At 47.3% G+C, this 19,792-nt stretch overlaps 1 protein-coding gene across 3 annotated transcripts in view; it reads left to right on the forward strand.

Moving 5' to 3' along the window:
• usp6nl (USP6 N-terminal like) overlaps positions 1-19,792 on the forward strand; it is a 44,993-nt gene that overhangs the window by 13,302 nt on the left and 11,899 nt on the right. The window contains exons 3-7 of one of the 3 annotated variants that reach the window (XM_076160023.1): positions 3,969-4,116; positions 4,493-6,307; positions 15,086-15,159; positions 17,836-17,915; positions 18,922-18,961. In XM_076160023.1, the coding sequence (XP_076016138.1) occupies positions 6,238-6,307; positions 15,086-15,159; positions 17,836-17,915; positions 18,922-18,961 (264 nt within the window). In that variant the 5' untranslated portion in view covers positions 3,969-4,116; positions 4,493-6,237. Of the gene's footprint in view, positions 1-3,968; positions 4,117-4,492; positions 6,308-11,783; positions 12,041-15,085; positions 15,160-17,835; positions 17,916-18,921; positions 18,962-19,792 lie in introns of those variants that run through there. The other 2 variants (XM_076160024.1, XM_076160025.1) reach the window with 2 other exon arrangements.

Below are 19,792 nucleotides of genomic sequence, written 5' to 3' on the forward strand. Positions count from 1 at the left end.
ACGGCGCACACTCCAAGTAGGAAATGACACGGGGGCAAACAGTAAGTGTGAGGCAGAGAGGTGATGTTGTTCTAGTCTTGTTTTCTTTCCTTTTCGTTCCCATTCCCTCGCTCACTTGAGAGAGAGAAAGAGAGAGAGAGCGCTTGGGAATCCCCTCTGGTGGCATCCACTGACATTAAACTCACTCTCCTGTAATGGCGACTTAAAACTCTGTGGGTCTCTGTCGTCTCCCGGAGCCGCTGGGCCAGTTTGAGAGCAGCGACGGATCAGCTGACAGAAGCTGAGGCTTCATGATTCTGTACCTGTCAGGGTAGAAAACCCTGTGAGATATCACAGGGTAGGACAGCAGACCCAATGTATTGACTTACTGACATCATGAAACTGGAGGAAAGACTGTCTGAAACACGTGAGATAAAAGTTAACTTGAGAAATATGGTGGGAAATCTACTTTCATGACCGACTCTGTGAAAATGGAATGAATATACTTACTTGAAGAGTAACATGTCTCGGTATGATATATTAATATTGATATGCTCTGCCGTCTTTGCGAGGGTTTGTAGTTTGTAGTTATTAAAATGTGTGGGCTGGAATAATATTTGCACAGATATGATTGAAGCTGCTCCAAGTCTCTGAGCTTTTCTGCTGCACCTCCACTCACCTGCATTATGTATTAACTACATGCTGCTCAAGCTGCAGGTGCCGTTGTAAAACCTGCACTTCAACCACGTTATACGTTCACTGAAGTCCACACAGCCATCGGCTCGCCCCAAACACGTGTCAGCTTCCAGTCTGTGTGTCTGGTGATGGTGCATGTTTCATGTAGTTTTAGAGGCTTCCCCACATTGCTACAAAATTCAATTGGGACCAAATTCGGCTTTCATAACTGCACATCGGTCAGTGTGTGTGTGTGTGTGTGTGTCAGGCTCAGCTCGGGCAGAAACATCCATCTTCTTAATGTTCATGTTGTTGCCGTGGCCTCGCCTCATTGGCATGCAGCAGCAGGGCTCACTGAGACTGCAGCTCGCTGAAGCGCAGCAGGCAGTATTAATCAACGTGGCGAGTGATCAGCACCCGGTCTAATTCAATCGCTCCAGCAGAACCACGCCATCGGGACGACACCGCAGCGCGTGTTCAGACCGCCCGCCTCGCCTGCGTGATGTGTTTGCGTACGAGTTCATCTGAGACATGGATGGCCGGAAATGGAGAATATGACAGCGTGGAGAGTTGGTTGTAAAATTGAAGTTGTCGGTGCGCAAAGCGAGACGGGATGTGTCCGAGGTATCAGACGCCCGGCAGGAAAGATGGCAGATGCAGGTCGCCGTCTGTGTTTTCCAGAGAGAGAAATCGATTGAGACGTGGTGTCGCGTTCAGGAAACGTGAAGGTGTCACAGTTTCAAGACGTTCATTCATTTGCTTCTAAATTTAGTGAAGGACTAAGAGGTGCTGAAAGCTTTGGTATTTCCCATTAGGTGGCTGGCGTATCTTCTTCAAGTGTCCGTATCGATCTAACTCTGCCTTCTGCTTCTTCTTCTTCTTCTTCTTCATCCCTGCTCTCCGGTGGTAGCCGTGCTGCTCCCACCTGCATGGAGCGTCTCATCCGCACGGTCGAAGTCATGTCGGTAGCCAGACAGTTTGGGCTGCTGAGGGTAGAAGGCTGAGCTCTCATCTGACCTATAGATCAAAAAGGGCGAAGTAGCGGCGGACGTGCAGCTTGTGTGTGGAGGTGCAGTCTGCGTATCGATCGGCTTTTTGCGTGAGGGACCCCGAATGGCCGGACCTACGGGTGCTGTCAGGAGGAGAGTGAGAGCTCCATCGATATCTGCCAGCCTCCCCTTCCCACACAGCTGCATTGATAACAGGTCAATCCATAACTCTGCAGGTGCCCCGGCCCCCCCCGGCCTGCCCGTGCTCTCCATCTCTGTCACCTCACTCGCTCTTTCCTTTACATGTGCGACACGCCGAATAATCTCCTCTGAGATGCGGGATGCCGAGCGACTCCCGAGTTTTGTAAGATTGCATATCGATCTGTCAGGAAGCTCCAGTGAGGCAGAGCGACAGCACGCAAAGAATTTAAACGTCCAAACAACCATGGATGGGCTACGAGTCCTGTGTCAAATAGGCTTTGAAGGATGAATGATGTGTTATTGGTTTTGCCTTTATAAGTACAATATACACATAAATGGTTTAATCATGAAGTTTAGCACATTCTGATTTGATTGAATTATCATCCAAACCCGCGTCGCTTTGAGATCAGTGTTGTGCTTCTTCCTGCATTTCTGAACAGAATCACGACGCTGAAATGAATTTGCTGCAAACCTGCTGGATGTCACGTTAGTCGTGACAAATTGTGCGTTTCAGTGTATTTTGTACTTCTTCTGCCTATTACTGGCAAAAATCAATGATTGCAACTTATAAAACACTTAGCAGTTATGGAGAGCGGCCCCACATTCTTCCAGTTAATTTTAAGCTTCACGTCTCTTTGCCTCAGCCGCCGTCTCCCTGCGTGTCTCCCGCTGATGGAAATGTACTTCTGTCAGTGGATTGGAAGCCATTTCATCGGCACAGAGCTTGAGTTTGGAGTGATGTACTTGTGAGGGAGCTGGAGTGTGAATTTAGACAGCAGTGTTGTGTAAAAAAAATCTATTTCTTCAGTAAGAGACAGATGACGGAGGTGACTCAGCGTTGGAGCTTTGATTATTTGGTTTTTCACCTTGAGAGGTTGATTAATTTCCCGCCTTCAGACTTGTGGCACCTGATGAGCTATGTGAGAAACTGCTGCCTTGTTATGTGGGAAACATTGGGGGACATGAATCCCACCGCCAGCAACTTGTCAGCTCCAGATCCAGAAATCGTCCCCAAAATCCATGATAACAGGACGGACACTTTCATGCTGCAACTTCATTCCTTCCAGCTGGAACACATCTTAAAGGATCAGTCTGTCTTTTTGGGAAAATATCCTTGTTTGCTTTCAAATCTGCAGCTGAATGAGGATCAGTTGTGGTTTTGTATTCCGCTCAGTCTGGGACTTGTTTAGCTGCAGCCTGTGAGCTCCATCAGAAGCGGAAAAATACTTTCCAGCGTCTCTGAAGCTTCTGTATTTTCATGTTGTACCATGTAGCTTCCACTCATAACTGTAGCTCAAACCACAAAACTGAGAGAATACAGGCCTGAAATACAAAATACAATTTGGAATGGCCCTGATGTATTGTAGTGATTTTGTAATAATGTTTTAAGTCACAGAGCAACATGAGCATCCCATCTGAGTCTTGCCTGACACTCATGTTTCTTCTCCAGCTGCTCGCTAAAATATTGCTAAATGGAAGTCTAAGAGTCATGCGTTTGTCTCATTTTGAAGGGAATCATTGTCTGTTCTGGAGTTGTTATGGTTATGTGCACTTTAAACCTTTGGTTAGAATGAGACTTGGGCAATTGATTGATTTCTTTTTCCCCAAATGTCACAATTTCAACCTGCTGACTCAAAGTCAAACCCCTGGATTATGGGATTGAAAATTGATATATGAAGACGCGCAACACGTCCATGTTCATTTTCTCACACTGCAATTATGCAATGCATCATGTCTACCCACAGCATGTACGTACATACTTGATACGCAGAAATATGTAGCATTTACAGATAAACACACACATTAACACATATACCTGTGTATTTCCGGCCATAAATACAGAAGTAATTCAGAGCCTCTCTTTTCTCTTTTTATGCGTTATTCTTTAATGTTGTTGCTTTATTTAGAGTTATTTATTCACATGTGTATATACTGCAACATGAAAGAGTCTGAACCCAATAATTCTACTCTCTTAATCTTGTATTACAGATGTATAATAGATCAAACGTCTCGTCCACAAATCTCCACTCTTGTGCGTGTGCGTGAGTGTGCGTGTGTGTGTTTGTGTGCGTGTGTGGTGACTGAAACGGTTTGTGCAAAAAGAGCCCATCTGTGTTCCTACAGTAAGTGTCACCTTAAATACCGGGTCAGAGCCTAGCAACCGTGGTTCTGAGGCATAGCAACAGCAGTGAGTCCAGCAGAGTGGTAATTGGCCCGACGCCCTCGCTGCCTGACGAACGACACACGGCACAGATACATTTGAGGCGCTTGTGTAAGTGTGTGTCCGCGAATGTCATGTTTGAATGTTTATGAGGGAGAGAATGCTTGTGAGTGTGAGTGTGTGTGTTAAAGTGAGGCCCTATTAGTGTAAAGAATGGACCTGCCTTGTTAATGCTCCTCTCTATGTGCTGCTCTGTCGTGTGTGTGTGTGTGTGTGTGTGTGTGTGTGTGTGTGTGTGTGTGTGTGTGTGTGTGTGTGTGTGTGTGTGTGTGTGTGTGTGTGTGTGTGTGTGTGTGTGTGTGTGTGTGTGTGTGTGTGTGAGTGAGACACCGCGTCGTCACGCGCGCTGTGCTCATGTCTCCCCCATTCGACATGCGGTGAGCTCTAATGGTGTGTGTGTGTGTGTGTGTGTTCGCGTACCTTGAAGGTGTAAGGTGTCGCCGCTCAAGGTCGGCCCCGGGTCGGCTCATCTCCTCCGTGGTTGAGAGCGCTGCTTACCGCCGGGGCTGCTGGGAAAATCCAGTCAGGATGTGAAACTGGCGCAGGATGTCACACATAGAATTTCTGGTCCAGGTTTTTATTGTTTCACCACATTTTGCTGCAAAACTTGAGTGGGCGTGGCTCATTGTTAGGTAAGTGCTGCATTTCATGAATGAACAAGTCAACAAGCAGTGCACATTTGCTCTCACTTCATGAATAAAAAGAGATGCATCAGTTGACCTGATGAATATCAACAACAACAACAACAACAAGAGTGACGTTTGACAGTTGGACACGTGGCTGTTTGGAGGTTTGAATAGATTGATTACAGCAGGATGTTGTCGTCAGAGGGATGGCGAGGAGAGGCGGAGGCTGATTAGAGATGAAACAATGGACTGAGGCGGGGAGAACATGACAAGACGAATAAGACGTGGGGACATGAAAGATGGATGACGAGCTGACAGGAGAGGAAAGAGGCGGCGAGACGAGAGGGCGACAAATGAGAATTTAACAGCATGAATTCATTTCCCTTTTGCCTTAAAGAAGCAATAAAACAAAGTGTAGCACACTGAGGGGAAACATGAGAGGCTGTGAACTGAAGATGACAACCGGATCATCTCTGGAACACACACACACACACACACACACACACTTCCTGCTTAACATGTAGCTGTTCTGTTCATGTTCAAGGATTCAGACACACATTTGAAAAGAGTGGGGGGCGAGACTAAAAGAGACACAATGAGAAAGGGAAGAGTGTGGAGCAACGAGAGAGAGGGAGAGAGAGAGAGAGAGAGAGGGAGGAAAGGTGAGGGTGTGTGTGAACAGAAGCACTCGTTTATTACAATTACGAGGACAGGGAGCGAAGCAGTCTGCGTTTGTGTGAGCGAAGGAGGGGAGGAAGAGAATTGAAGCAGCCGTGAGTGATCTGTATCGCCGGATAGACCGCCGTGCCTGCGCTCATCCTCACAGACACACACACCATCCTCACACACACACACACACACACACACACACCAGGTGGCTCATCTGCAACAGCCTGCCGCCGCATTGGCAGAGGAGAGGAAGAGGGGACGGGACTCGATCTGCTCTCCATCTTCACTGCCCACTGCCATGTGGGGGGGGTCTGCACGGACGCTCCAGCTAAGGGACACAACGCGCACACATACACACACACACACATCGCAGGCGTGACAAACACATGCTCAGTTTGGCTGAGTAGTCGGAGCTGCCGGCGAACATCCTCCTCTTTCTACTTGTAGCAGCTGCCTGGAAGTTGAGGCAGGAGAAAGTGTGTGTGGTTGTGTGTGTGTGTGTTTGCTGCTTTGTATCTTTATCTGTGCTCTTCCCAGAGAGACCACAGGCAACACCGGCAAAGAGGATCTGACAAAGCTGAAGTGCAGGAGAGTATGAAAGCTTGTGTGTGAATGTCCCAATCTGGCAGCTGGAGAAGAATGAAGGAAATCCGAGTCTCTCCTTGAAGTGTGGATTATCCCGGGGAGGCGGCCGGGTCTCCAACACACAACTCAGGAACAGAGGTGACACCGGGGGGGGGCGTGAGAGGCAGCGGCAGCGCGGCATGAGCCCAGAGGAGGAAGCAGGGAGGCATGAGGTTGTGGGGGGTGACAGGGCGAGAGCGGGCTGCCTCCGCCCCGCGGCGCCACCTCCTGGCAGCGCCGCCTCCCTGTGAGCATGCAGGTCCTACAGATCGTCAAGGAGCTGGTGTCCCCGTCCAGACGCAGAGCGGCGGCCAGGTTTGGAGGTGTGTTTGTCACCTTTAACGTTCCAGTAACTGATGGCGCTCGTATGTAATTGTTCACTTCTTCACGTAGGTTTGAGTTCTTTTAGCGCTTTTTAGTGAATGCATGCAAACGAGCCTGGATGAATGGTGGAGGGTCAGATGTGCCATGATGTGGAGATCAGACGTCCATCATCTAGTACAGCATCCTCAAAGCTCAGGATAATGTTCACTGAGCCAAACTCTACCTGAGAGTCAGCGTCAAAACTTTTTTCTCTTTAATTCATAACTTGACATTGTACTAACGCTTCACCATCAGCTCTGCAGCACCATGATCACACTGCAACACTGACTGACTCTGATACCACATCACTACCACTTTGAAGTTGAGACGTTTGTGTCCCGTGATGTCCTCTGTTCAGTTTTGTCCTTGTGATGATGGTTAAATTGTGTGTGTGGCGTTAGTGAATGTCATGGTGACGGAGGTTAAACTTCACGCTGGGTCCGTGTGGCAGCGACGCTCCCATGGAGCCTTCACTGTAATAGATCAGGTGCTGTGGGAGCGTGTGTGTGTGTGTGTGTGTGTCCTGCAGCTGCATATCTCTGGTGTACAATGAATAATGAAGTAGCGCGGCCCTGGGCAATGGAACACTGGGCGACCTCTGAATCCTACCAACTGTCTTCTGATTGGGTGAGTGTGTGCGTGTGTGTGTGTGTGTGTGTGTGTGTGAGAGTGAGATGGCCCGGTCCATGTCTGGCTTTCCAAACGTGCGGTTTTATTGAGTGCGTTTTCCTTTACAGCGTGAGCAGAGCGGCAGCTTGTTGACTTCTCACTTCAGCGCTCTTAAAATAAGACGATCCTCCGTTTCCAGAGTGGCGATTTCCATAAAGTGAGAGAGGATTGATGGGCGAGTAAATTGGTACTGCGTGTAGATGCCTCTTAAAATGTGCCGTAATTAGGACTTTGATGATCATTTATCCTCACAACAGGACAGTAAGTACTTCCTGTGTGCGTCACATTGGCGGTTTGCGTACCTAAATTTGACCTGCAGTTCAGTATGGACTTATGTAAGATCCATGAACAGCGCCCCCCTTAGTATGTGTGCTGTAAATACGTTTCCTTCTGTTCCCTTTCGAGGACATATACTAATTTCCACGCTCTTAATTCTATTTATGGATCTACTTTACAGTGCTTTAGTTTATCAACAACACAAAGATGCACCTTTGCTCTCTCTTGCCACACACTCTTGTGCACACTGTGTTTAGGTCCTGTTTAGGTGCTTCCATTGCTAAAACAAAAGGGAAATCTTTTCATTTGTACCTGTAGATCAGTGGAAACACTTGCTTCCCAGTCTAAGTGTGTGTGTGTGTCTGTGTCTAACCAGGTGTGTGTATGTGTTAAGGTCAGGGTGTAACGGAAGCAAAGGACCAATCAGAAACCCAGCTTTCAGAGTTAAGTGTTAAATGTTCCCATGATAGAGGCTGAACACACCTGCTGGATTTACTCATGAGAAGATGTTTTTTTCTGATACAAACTGCTTCTTCTGTGGTGCCAGCTGCTGTTGCTAACAGGCTAATCTATTAGCGGAGGACCAATCGAAGCTGGCGGGTGCTGCTGCCTGATTGTCACACAGAATTAATATTTTGAATTTGGGGATAAATAAACATTATCACCAACTGAATTGTGTGTGTGGGTGTGTGAGAGAGAGAGAGATATGATAAGTGTGTGGAAGGTAAGTGTCTCAATGCTGAAGGCACAGGCACTCAAAAAAGTATGTTGTAGAGATTTAGCCACTTTATTGACTTTGACTTCCACACACACGACGATAAGGGCATTTGCACTTGCACACTGTGCTTGGCTGCCATCTTTATCTCCGTCTATCAACCCTGCAGAAGAGCCAGTAGAAATAAATCCACCTCAGTCCTACTCTCAGTTCAGCTGAAGATCAATGCAGACAAATTTAGAGAAACAGGACACACACACACACACACACATTTGTACAGATGTCAGCATGCTGTGCAGATGACGAGGTGATGATCAGGGGGTGTGAGCAGATGAGGCTGCTGTGTGATTGAGTGTATGAGAGAGTGAAGCTGTAGACAGATGGAGGCGGCTCATGGCTCAGAACTTATCAGTCAAGTCCCTTCCATCACAGCCCAACATGTTCTATGTCACGTTAGCAAGTTTGGCTGCGTTTGGATCAATAACTTGTAAAGAGCGTCTTCTCCTGGTCAGCACCACGGGCAGCTTCTCTCTCTCTCTCTCTCTCTCTCTCTCTCTCTCTCTCTCTCTCTCTCTCTCTCTCTCAGTCTAATGCACAACAACAACAGCTGGAGGGAGAATCCTTGCTCTGATTTTTGAATAATACGCGGCATTATGTAACCGCGGGCTTCTCTCTTCGCTTGTCCAGCTGCCTGCCTCAAGTCTGCGGACCATCTGTGCGTTGGTGTGTGTGCATCGCTGCTGGTCAGTTAAGGAGGCAGAGGCACACGTCCAGGCTGTGACCGGCAGGCTAACTGCCCGTCTGTCGGGCTCCACTGCCCGTCTGTCTGGCTCCACTGCCCACTGCTGACCTCGGGCTCCACGGCTGCACACACACGGTTCCTGTACTTGCCTCATCTCTGCTGCAAAGTTGAGCTTTATACATTTTTAACGTCGGCACGCCTCCCGGTAGTTGGTAAAGGGGTCGTAACGAGGACATCCGTCACTCTTTCACCTTTCCTGATGGATTTGTTTAAAATGGCCTGTTCATGCTCAGTGTGCACAGCGATGCTTGCAGTGGTGCTGTTTGATCCTTCCTCATTAAGGGTTTTGTGACCTTTTACAGCACTGACTGTTCCTCTGTAATTGTGAAAACACATGCAAGTCATCAGGTTAGTTTGAAACCTGAACATGGTCGGAAACATCAAATGGAAGGTTCGACCAGATCAACCGTGCTCTCCTGTGTGTGTTAGTGTGTGTGCGTGTGTTGCATGCGGACTTCCTGTGCCACCTACCCTGACGTGTCCTGTCTTGTTGGTGGCGCTGGAACAGGTTGTTCAGATGGCAGTTGGCATGCGATCAAACTCGTTCACTGAGCTATTTGATTGGCGAGGAGATCTCACAGATGACCTCGTCTCGAATGAGTCACAACTCTACCTGCTCTCCTACTTCTCTTTTAGGGGAATTTGCTCCCAGACCACTTCTCCTTTAACAAGCGATTATAAACACACATTCATACACACACACACACACACACACACACACATACACACACACATTTATTGCTGCTCTTGTCACGATCGGTTAGTATTTTGTCGGGTTTAAACTTAACAGGGTTTGGATTTAAGGAGCTGTTCATTACTGGAGAAAGTTTGGGAGAAAGTTATAATAATCTAACTTCACACTCTCACACTCTCACACACACACAGAGGATAAAAGTGCAGGAGTCACACTGGCAGGATCATTTAGGGAAATGTCTCCAGACTGTGACCAGGGAGGAAGTTCCAGAGAGGAACAGTGACTCTGTTCACTTTCTTGTTTGATGTGACGGCCACGCTCTTCTTCTTCTTCCTCTCTTTTGTGTACACTGCGGTCTCGCCTACACAGTCTGCCTGCCGCTTTGATGTCCATCATTATTCGTCTCGGGAGCATATTGATCCAATTAAAGCGGAGCAGACGATCCATCCTTTGGCCTCGGGCTTCCTTTTTCTCACGTTGCGTCGACCTTTTCAGGAACTTGTAAACTTTCTTACAGTTCGCACAAAAGGAGCCACTGTTGTGGGCGGAGCTCTCTGTGCAGGACGTCGCCGATTGGTTGGACACAAGCGATTTCCTCGTCTTCTCCAAGCTGGTGATGTTTCTGAAACTGTGTAAGAGAACACAAAAAACGATGTGGTGCTTCTGCTGTGACGCTCTGTGTGATGCTCTAGCTATAGATGGCTGTCATGTCCGTCATGTTTGTGATACTTGACGTGTGGTAGAGGGGGAAACTTCGAACGCGGCCTTGTACTTCCTGCTTCAGACATATCTGGGAGATTCTTCCTGGTGATGTACTGAACTTAGCTAAATATTGAGCAGTGGATATTATGGAATGTTTAATGTTGCTGTTTGTTTCTGTAGAGTGATGAATATGAACATGTACTCTATGTAGAGTGTCGGCGGCCAAGTGCCAGACTGGGTTTCACATAGATTTCTCACTTCTTCTCACGAGCGGTGTTGACACCGTCTGTCTGTCGCCGTCTTCTCATCACGTTTGACAACGCGCAGGTGGCAGGGAGCAAAGGAGTGAAAGGCGACGGCGGGGAAACGGCTGGTCTCACCATCTGTGGCGGCGTGTTGAGGTTCAGACACTCAGCGGGTCAAACAAACGGGACGATCGTTAAACTCGTGTCCTTGTTCCTGTGCGACTTCTTCAATCAATGGCTGCAAAGGCTTCGAGGTAGATTAATTAGTGAGCTTTCGAGACAAGGACGTCTCACAGACTCACCTGCTTCCATCTCACTGTAAACCAACCAAGGCTGCAGATGATGAGGGGAGATGAAGATGCTAGCTGGGTTGCACTTGAGAGACAGGAATGCTGCATTGTGGGAAATGTACCTCAACAACACGACAGGTCTTTTATATACACACAGATGCTGTTGTCGTTTAAAAGTCTTCAACCCGACATCATTATAAAGAGGCACTTTTGATTATTTACACCAACATGATGATATTTTCATGATTTATAGCTTGGATGTGGGAGAGATAGAGAGGAAACTTCAGCCTCGTCCGCTGACAGACAAACACATTTCCTGTTCCGATGAAGAACCCAGATAGGAAACTTCCTCTCCTTTCCTCCTCCACCCCTCCCTCATTCTGTCTCTTCCTCTCTCCTCCTCTCTCGTCTCTGTCGTGCCACATCAGTCGGACCTTTCATGGTACAACACGTCCATTTTCTAATGAAGTTTTAATGGAAACTGTTTATCATGAAGCTGTCATCGCCCCTCCCCCCTCCACTCTGTCTGCTTTCATGTCAAATCTGTTGATAAAAAAATATCCAAACGTGTAAAACTTCAAAGCATTTTAAACGGAGTATTCCTTTGAAATGGTTTGGTTTGTAAAGCTTTTGAAACGTGGGTGTAATTTCTGAAACAGCTTCATCATGTTTGCATCAGATCAGCTCTCTGATCACTTTGCTGTATGTTTGCTGTGACCTCGCCTCAGACACTGAGCTCATATATTCTGTCTGCTCCTAACGCCCCCCGATGAAGCTTTATGCAACTTCTTGAAACTGAAAGTGAATTGATTGTCTCTGTAGTGCTTTTTCCTCATTACAACTATTTCTTAGGCGCTCTGACAGAAGTTCACATTTGTTTTAGTGACATTTTGGAGAGACTCTGGGTGGGAAACATTGATGCTCTCTGTGTGTTTTCCACTCTGATGTGTTGAATGAGCCTGTTGTGTTGTTGTGCTTGGGTGGAGAATGTTGTGAGTGGGACTGAAGTCAGAATTCTCTCTCTCTCTCTCTCTTGCTCTCTTTCCCCCTCTCTCTCTCTCTTTCCCTCTCTCTCTCTCTCTCTCTGTTGTACCTAGAGTAACAAACAGTAGCATTGTGGCTCTGTGATCTCTCTCGCTCGCCCTCTCTTGCTCTAACGTCTCCTCCGGTTCGGTCAGCACGTAGCGGCGGGGTCGCAGGTATGGGCTGAGGTAGTTGGGGTTTATCACCTCGTAAGTCGGACCAATGCGGACTAAAACTCCGACTCGCTTCGATGACCCGCTGGATGACTTCAAAAGAGGTAAAATATGAACACGGCTGAACTGGAGACGAGGAGGGTTGCTGTGCTTTTGTTTGGCTTGTATAGAGTACGTTTGATGATACAGGTAGTTTGTTCATTTAAACAGATTCATTCATTATTCATCTGTTGTTCTGTGTAGTATCCCCCTGTTTCATGCTTTACACACAGTGTGTATGGAGATGATTGGAATGCCTGGCTGCCGGTTGGTGTCATGGTGAGGCCGCATCACGCGCGAGCAGTCGGCCGCAGGTTTTAAACACACGCTGGCACACACAGATGATTGTTTTGGGAGAACAGTAATGGAACATAATGGTGCACTGTGAAGAGGCTGCAGTTGCCTCATCACTTGTTTGTGAGTTAGTTGGTGACATCATTTCTGTATGTGAGTGTGTTTGTGTGTGTGTGTGTGTGTGTCTGTGTCTGTGTCTGTGTCTGTGTGTGTGTGTGAGTGTGTTTGTGTGTGTGTGTGTGTGTGTGTGTGTGGAGTTTCACCAAGTTACCACATTACACTGGGTTCTTATTTGAAGGTGCCACATGTGACGGTTTATTGTGAATTAATAGAGGAAGCAGCATGTGGCCTTTGTTTGCAGACGCACGCAAGCTCCAACGTTTCTATGAAAAGTAATCAGTCAATAAATGAATGAGCGAATGAATGAGAAGTGAAAATAACGACAACAACATTCAACAAACGGAGAGTTGTGATCTGCCTCACAGTCGGTCACAGTTAAGTTCCATGAAGGACTCCTTTTCCACATCGTGTTTCTCCTGATCTGAGCCTCATTGCAAGAAAACTAACTGATGCCTTCACATGCAGGAAGCCCCACAGTGCACAGAGAACACATGAAGAACATCCAAGACATGTATGTTCATGTAGAGGAGCAGACGTGATTGTGATGCCAGCACGGTGTGGGATATGAACTTCAGCTGTGTTACTGAGCAGAACAGAAACAAACACACCCGCTGAATGGAGCCATGTGAGGTTGTAAGAACAAAAGGCGGGAAATGAGCCCTTCCCCCATCGGCCTCTCCACCGCTTTAACCCTGATAATTATTATTATCATGACTCCTCTTCTCTGTGCTTTGAGCAGCTTTGAGAGCGCGAGTGATGCACAGCTGCGACGACGCGTTAACATAAAGAACAAAAGAGTGAGCAGAGGTGAAGAGGAGGAGGCGGCGCCATGACGCCTCTGTCACAGCGTCCGTTGTCATTCCTGCTCTTTAACAGCAGCGGTAACATGCAAAACAAACAAATCAACCTCGGGGCCACTTCCTGTCATCAGCTGACCTGGGGGGTGGATGCTCCTGCTCAGTAGGATGAACAGCACAAGAGGAGAATGTGTGTCGTTAACAGTTTAATACCCAGAAGGAAGGTACGACCGTGTACCAAATGAGTCTGTACGGTCAGAGAGCCTTTCGTTTCGTCCATTTAGTGCCGACAGGAATTCCCACATGACACGAGTGCACCGGGAGTGAAGGGCAAAGTGGAGGACGGGGCACTGCCCAGCTGGCCGCGAGGGTGACGGACAGGGACATTTTAATCTCATCAGGAGAGGAAGGTTGGTCAGAGGGGGAATGACTGGCCCTGACAGCCTGGAGGAGGAGGAGGAGGTGAAAGGTCAATCCAGCTGACTATTGAAGGAATCTGGAGGACGAGGGATCCTGGTGGTGTTTCATAGAGAGAAAAGAACCCACAAGCTGATGTAACAGCAAGTTATTATTTTAAGAATTTTTAGGGAAATGCAGTCATGTATGTGTGATGTAGAGACACTTCTTGTGTCCGGGCCTGTTCTGTGTGTGTGTGTGTGTGTGTGTGTGTGTGTGAGTGTGTGTGTCACAGTCTGAGGCTCCACCATGGATGCCAGTGTGGCACTCGAGGCATGAAAGAGGTCGAGATGCGTTAACTTTAAGTTCGGCTGCCGCTGAATACAAAGAAGGCTGTAAGACTTCAGAGTGACAGGCAGAGAATAGACTGAATCCCGTTTCCTCCCCGTTTCCCGACTCTGTGTCACCATGGGAACCCTCGTTGGGACCCCCGGGACAAAAAGGCTTGGCTGTATTTGTTTATTTGCCCAGACTGTGTTGTCGTCGTCCCCCCCTCCTCTCCAGACTCTTTGCAGCCCACAGCCACATGCCTTTCAGTCTTTACTGTCCCACCAGCCCGTCATCAAAATGCCGGCAGGCTCCATGAGGGTCACGTTTGTTCTGGACACTCTGGAATTCTGCTCAGTCGTCTCCTTGGTGAACCTCAGAGACCCTCGGAGGACGGCAAGAGCAGAGCACTTCCTGGCAGAATATAGGAGGACAAGAATGAATAGTTAAACATGCACAACTGCCAAAACTCTGTGTGTGTGTGTGTGTGTGTGTGTGTGTGTGTGTGTGTGTGTGTGTGTGTGTGTGTGTGTGTGTGTGTGTGTGTGTGTGTGTGTGTGCGCGCGTGCGCGTGTCAGTGACATTAACACTCACACACTGCTGTGTGAAGATTCATCACAGGAAGCTCTTCATTCTCGCAGCGACATCGCTATCACAACATCCTTCTTTTTAAAGAAGCTCCTCGCATCAGCCTGCATCATACACACATACTGTACACACACACACACTCTCCCAGGCTGAGGTCAGGGTGACATGCTGGCGGTGGTTCACCGATGTGTTACCGCAGGCCCATCCAGCTGGAGGAGTTTTTAGATGTGTGTGTGTCTGTATGTGCCTGTGTGTCTGTCTGTATTCTCCACGTTGTCAGTCCTTGACTAGGGCACATAGAGGGAGAGAAGAGTGGTGTGTGTGTGTGTGTCTGTGTGTGTGTGTGTGTGTGTGTGTGTGTGCGTGTGTGCAGTATGATGCAACAGGTACTGCATTAAAGAACAAAACACACCAGTTTTTGTACTGAATTGTGTCCTATATGTCTTTGACGACTTTGTATCCATTTATTCACAGCTGTTGAGGTTCATGTTGTAACTCTCGCTCTCTCTCTCCCTCTCTCTGTCTGTCTCCATCTCTGTCTGTCTCTCTCTCTGTCTCCCTCTCTCTGTCTCTCTCTCTCTGTCTCAGCGTCTGATAGCGAGCAGGATGCGGCGGTGAAACTTGAAAAGGAGCGGGCCGAGATCGTCGCCAAGTATGACAAGGTAAGAACACACACACGTAAGGCCAAAACCAGTTTGAAACTGCGGCAGGATCAAACTTATTGAGCCTGAAACACAATAATAATGCCATAATGCTGTGCAGTTTGCGAAGCCTTCCGCTGTGTTGTGAACATCTTAATGCATTTAGCACAGCTGAGAGATCATCAGCATTTAACTACGAGTGGCAGCCACAGGAAACCAACACACTCAATTAAGTACAAACTTTGAACACACACTCTGATGATCCAGCCTGTGTATGCAGCTTCAGTGAAGAAGAGGACAGCCTGATGGGGTCACTGCTTGGAGGATGCAATGTACACATCCTGGACAGAGAAGATGGTCTGTAAGGGGAATAAAAGAGGCGACCTAGAGAAAGCATCTCTGAACAGAGGAGGAGGTCTGCCACACCACCTATCACCCACCAAGAAGAACATAGTCCAGGCGCCTGCATTATGGTGTTGCTTCATTAAGAGTGAAGAGGCAATTGAGGGATGATGGAGGCGTGTGTGTAGGTGTGTGGTTGGGTGTATTCGTGCGTGTGTGTGTTTGTTCATCAAGAGCTCAGCGAGGCAAAATGAGGCCCAGTCGGAGCTAAATCAGAGTGGTTGTCACAGTCGGGGGAGGGGAGGAGTGTAATGGAGTCGCTTATCACATCGCCACACGCCTGCGACCGCACACGCATCGCATCGCCCGGCGTTCGTGTGTGAGTATTAAAGATGATTTCACGCCTCTGCAGGATGTATAGAGAGGACGTGTTTGATTTCAGGTGATGAAGATGAAGATCTTGGATTCACACTACTGATTGATATTTATATTGAACTTCCAGCATCTGAAGCTTTAGTTGTATCTGATCCAAACGTCTCATTATAATAAATTCAGGCTCAGTCAGTGTTCCAGATGATGTTCAGAGATGTTCTGAGGGTTTGTTCTTCAGACTGTGTGTGTTCTTGACTTCAGACTGAGGTGGATGATTCCTCATACGTGTGTAGGACTTATTTATTTAACTGGTGTGAGCCGTGCAGGTGTGGCGAGGCGGTGAACTTAGAAACGCCAACGTCAGCTGAACATCTGGACGTCAGACTGAGCTGAGGCGCCACATACGTACACACACACACACTCACACTCACACTCACACCGTGCTGCTCTCTGAGATGAGCAGGAAGCTGGGTGGTCCTCAGGGTTTGCAGCACCTGCAGTGTCAGCAGTGGTGTGTGTGTGTGTGAGTCTTAACTCCATGTCAAAGAAGTGCTGATGGAAATGATCAGCTGTGTTCTTAAAGTGATGAGCTTGTTTGGTTTGGGGTGAACGTGATGCAACTCATTATAAACCAGCTGCACAGCACTTTAGTCTCATGGTTAAAGTCTGAATGTTTAGAGCCAAAATTGTGAATTGAGGGAGCAGCCAGTGTTTGGATGTCAGAGTCATTCTGCTGTCACATTATGACTTATTTCTCAAAACCTTATGACTTCATTCTTGTAACATTTTGATGTTTGACTTCATTTGAACTCTTTGTAGTGGTAAACATCCTGGGTGCTGCTCAGATGAATAAGTGGAAAGAAACGTTTCGATCACGAGTCGGTCTCTCGTCTCTGTGTTCTGTTGACGTGGAAACGTTGTTGACGTGATAACACAAACTCCACCTTTGATTCTCTGGAGCAAATCAAAGTGAGGATGTTAACAGGTGGTTCTTCAGATGAATCTGTGAAAGGTTTGGGTTCCAAACCTGCCACAGGTCCTTTTTGATTTATGCCCCAAATATCATGTGTTACTGATTGAAATCAAAGTAGCATTCCTTCACACACGCCCCTCACTTTCATCTTTCTCCCTCACTCTCACTCACACACACATACCATCGTCCTCCCTCTCCTGCTTTCATATTCTGTCGGCATAGCGACCCCCGCCTGTGTCTTTTCCATTTCATTGGTCCATGATGGCAAATTAACCAAACTAGTTTGTGTGAGGCCTGGAGTCAGACGGTGACACAGGTGGGCGTCTGGCTGTTCATTTCACACCTGTTAGTAGCTGCGCACGCAAACACACACACACACACACACACACACACACAGACACACACACACACACACACACACACAGTGTCTGTCTCATAAACACATGTTCACACCAATTGGCTCTCCCAAGGACGCCAGAGTCACCGTTCCGCTCGTCGCTGCCGGCCAATCGGAGAACAAATTCCTGCTCTGATGAGCTCGTAATTGGAAGCTCTGTCAGGATGCAGAATGTTCTGATTCATCTGGGAGAAAACGTCTCAGACTTGATTTGGGTTTGAATTACATCACATGGAGGTTGTGGTTCTGTCTGTTTAGTCGACAGCCCCAGTAGTCCTGGGGGGGGGGGGGGGGTTATTGTCCCTATCCGTAGGAAGTCCCTCTCGAGATTCCTTTTTTGTCTGTTTTTGCCTGCTAAGTCAAAACAAAGTGTTATATGCGATGCTGACTGGCGTGTCAGCTCAGTCGAAGAAGAATTATGCAAAGTAGTATAGTGCCTATAATTGGCCCGATTCAGCAGAAATCATTGTTGTGCAAACTGTGAATATTCATTTCTATAATATAGAATCCCTTGCTTTTGTTTGTGTTGTGCTGTCTGTGTGTGTGTGTGTCTGTGTGTGTGTGTGTGTGTGTGTTTTGTTGTTGTTAATGCTGTGGTCCTGGTTGATTTCAGGGCAAAGAAGCCACCGTGGAGCCCTGGGAGGACACCAACTTCCACCTGTACAAAGTCATTGACCGCTTTGGCTTTGTCCAGTAAGGACACACACACACACACACACACACACTCACATACACATAGAAACTGCCAAACATACTCAACCCAGATTGAACAGAAGGACAAGAACTTTGATGAAAAATGAGAGACAGTGAGAGGCTGGAAAGACGAGTGTAACAGAGGGAAGTGTGTGTGTGTGTGCATGTGTGTGTGTGATGCTTTGGCAGGGCGAGCTGAGCGGCTGCGAGCCTCTTAAACAGCTCTGTGCTGTAGTGTTATATATAGGCTGGCACACGGAGGCAGGAAACTGCCGGTTAGCCACAATCACAGGGCATCAGTGCTGAGGCTACAGAGCATGGAGCAGCCCTACACACACACACACACACGGTTTGGGACAGGGATGGGGGCGTGATGGGCTGGACAGAGCACCTCTGTAGATCGCTCTACTCTTAAATTTGTACTTTAAATGTAACAACTTAAATCCTTTATCATGAGGAGAAATGTATCACAATGGTATGATGTCATTCGATTGTGTTTTTGTTTACACTGTATTCTGATTTTCCACAAAATATAACAAATCTATTGTAATACTATTTTGATTCAAAATATTGCACGTTAATTTTAAATATGAAGGTTTTAATACTCATTGAATATTGACGTCTACAAATGTAGAATAAAGGAGTTGACAGAAAAATGTCTCCACCATTCGCTCACTGATGTCTGTGGCGACTGAAACAGGCAGAAATGTGCAGATGTAATAGCTTGTGGGCTTTGTAAGCAAAATATTCCCATGATAACTCCTAATCTGGCAACATGAAACCCTGATAAGCCCAAACGGAGGCGTGTCTGATGTGCTGCTTCCTGTTTGCGTGATGGCAGACGTGTTTCACACATGGATCCCAGAAAGAGAACATTCAAACTGGGACACATCAATGACATGAAACTTGATCTTTGCTTGAACAAATAACCTCCAGAGTAACTTCAGTTCCTCTCCTGTTGCTCCCTCTCTTCTTCCTCTTCTTAACCCTTGTCTCCTCTCTGCAGTAAGAATGAGCTGCCGTCCTACGACTCACTGGAGGAGAAGGTGAGCCTTTTCATTTCTCTTTCCAGTGTTGCATTTCGCCGGCCATCTGCCCTCTTCCCAGCGTCCTTTGCGGCTGACAGCAAAGGCTGTGGTGCAAACAAACAAGCTTCACAGACAATTAGCCACTTTTAGTGTCCGGCCAAATACACGAGTGTTCTCTTCATCGCTGTGGGAGTCTGAGGTGATCCAGCATCAGCGAGAAGCCTTTGTTCCGTTGATTTATTGAAATTGGCAAGTTTAAAAATAGCCTTCACGTTCACATTCCTTTGCTGTTATTGGGTCATCGTAAAACATTTTCTGGATTGCTAAAAATAGCCGACGTCCTATTTTATACTTATCAGACAGCACTTTCAACTTTTACTATCTGTAAGAATGGAGCCTACGGATGCACAAACAAGTGTTAGTACCTCAGAAAGCTCCTCTACTTGAAGCTTGAAGTTTAGTTAGACACAAATATGTTCACCCCTGACCTTTGACCCTGAAACCTCTGTTTGCTGTCATGGATCTCTATCCTATAGTAACTTTGGGGTGCCTTCACCTGTGATGTCGCCCCACAACATGAAGTAGCAGAGATAATGTTGCACAGATATACGCACATGCAAGGCGTCGTGAGGACAAATAGAAGAAGAACAACATGGATGTGACAACGTGTCAGTGTTCTTTCATCCAGGAGATATGTTAAGCTTTTATTGTGGAGGGTAGAATTTGTGCTGTAAAAAAGTTTGTGCTGTAGAAGAAAGAACTACCTGGATCCATAAGGGTCCATTCAAAGACCTTCATACCCCTGAAGTGATGGCCTCCAACGTACAAAACACAATGGCAGTGACGTAG

Source organism: Genypterus blacodes, unplaced genomic scaffold (assembly GCF_046128005.1).
Source record: "Genypterus blacodes isolate CSIRO-AG114 ecotype Tasmania unplaced genomic scaffold, CSIRO-AGI_Gbla_v1 ptg000103l_1, whole genome shotgun sequence".
Taxonomy (NCBI): Eukaryota; Metazoa; Chordata; class Actinopteri; order Ophidiiformes; family Ophidiidae; genus Genypterus; species Genypterus blacodes.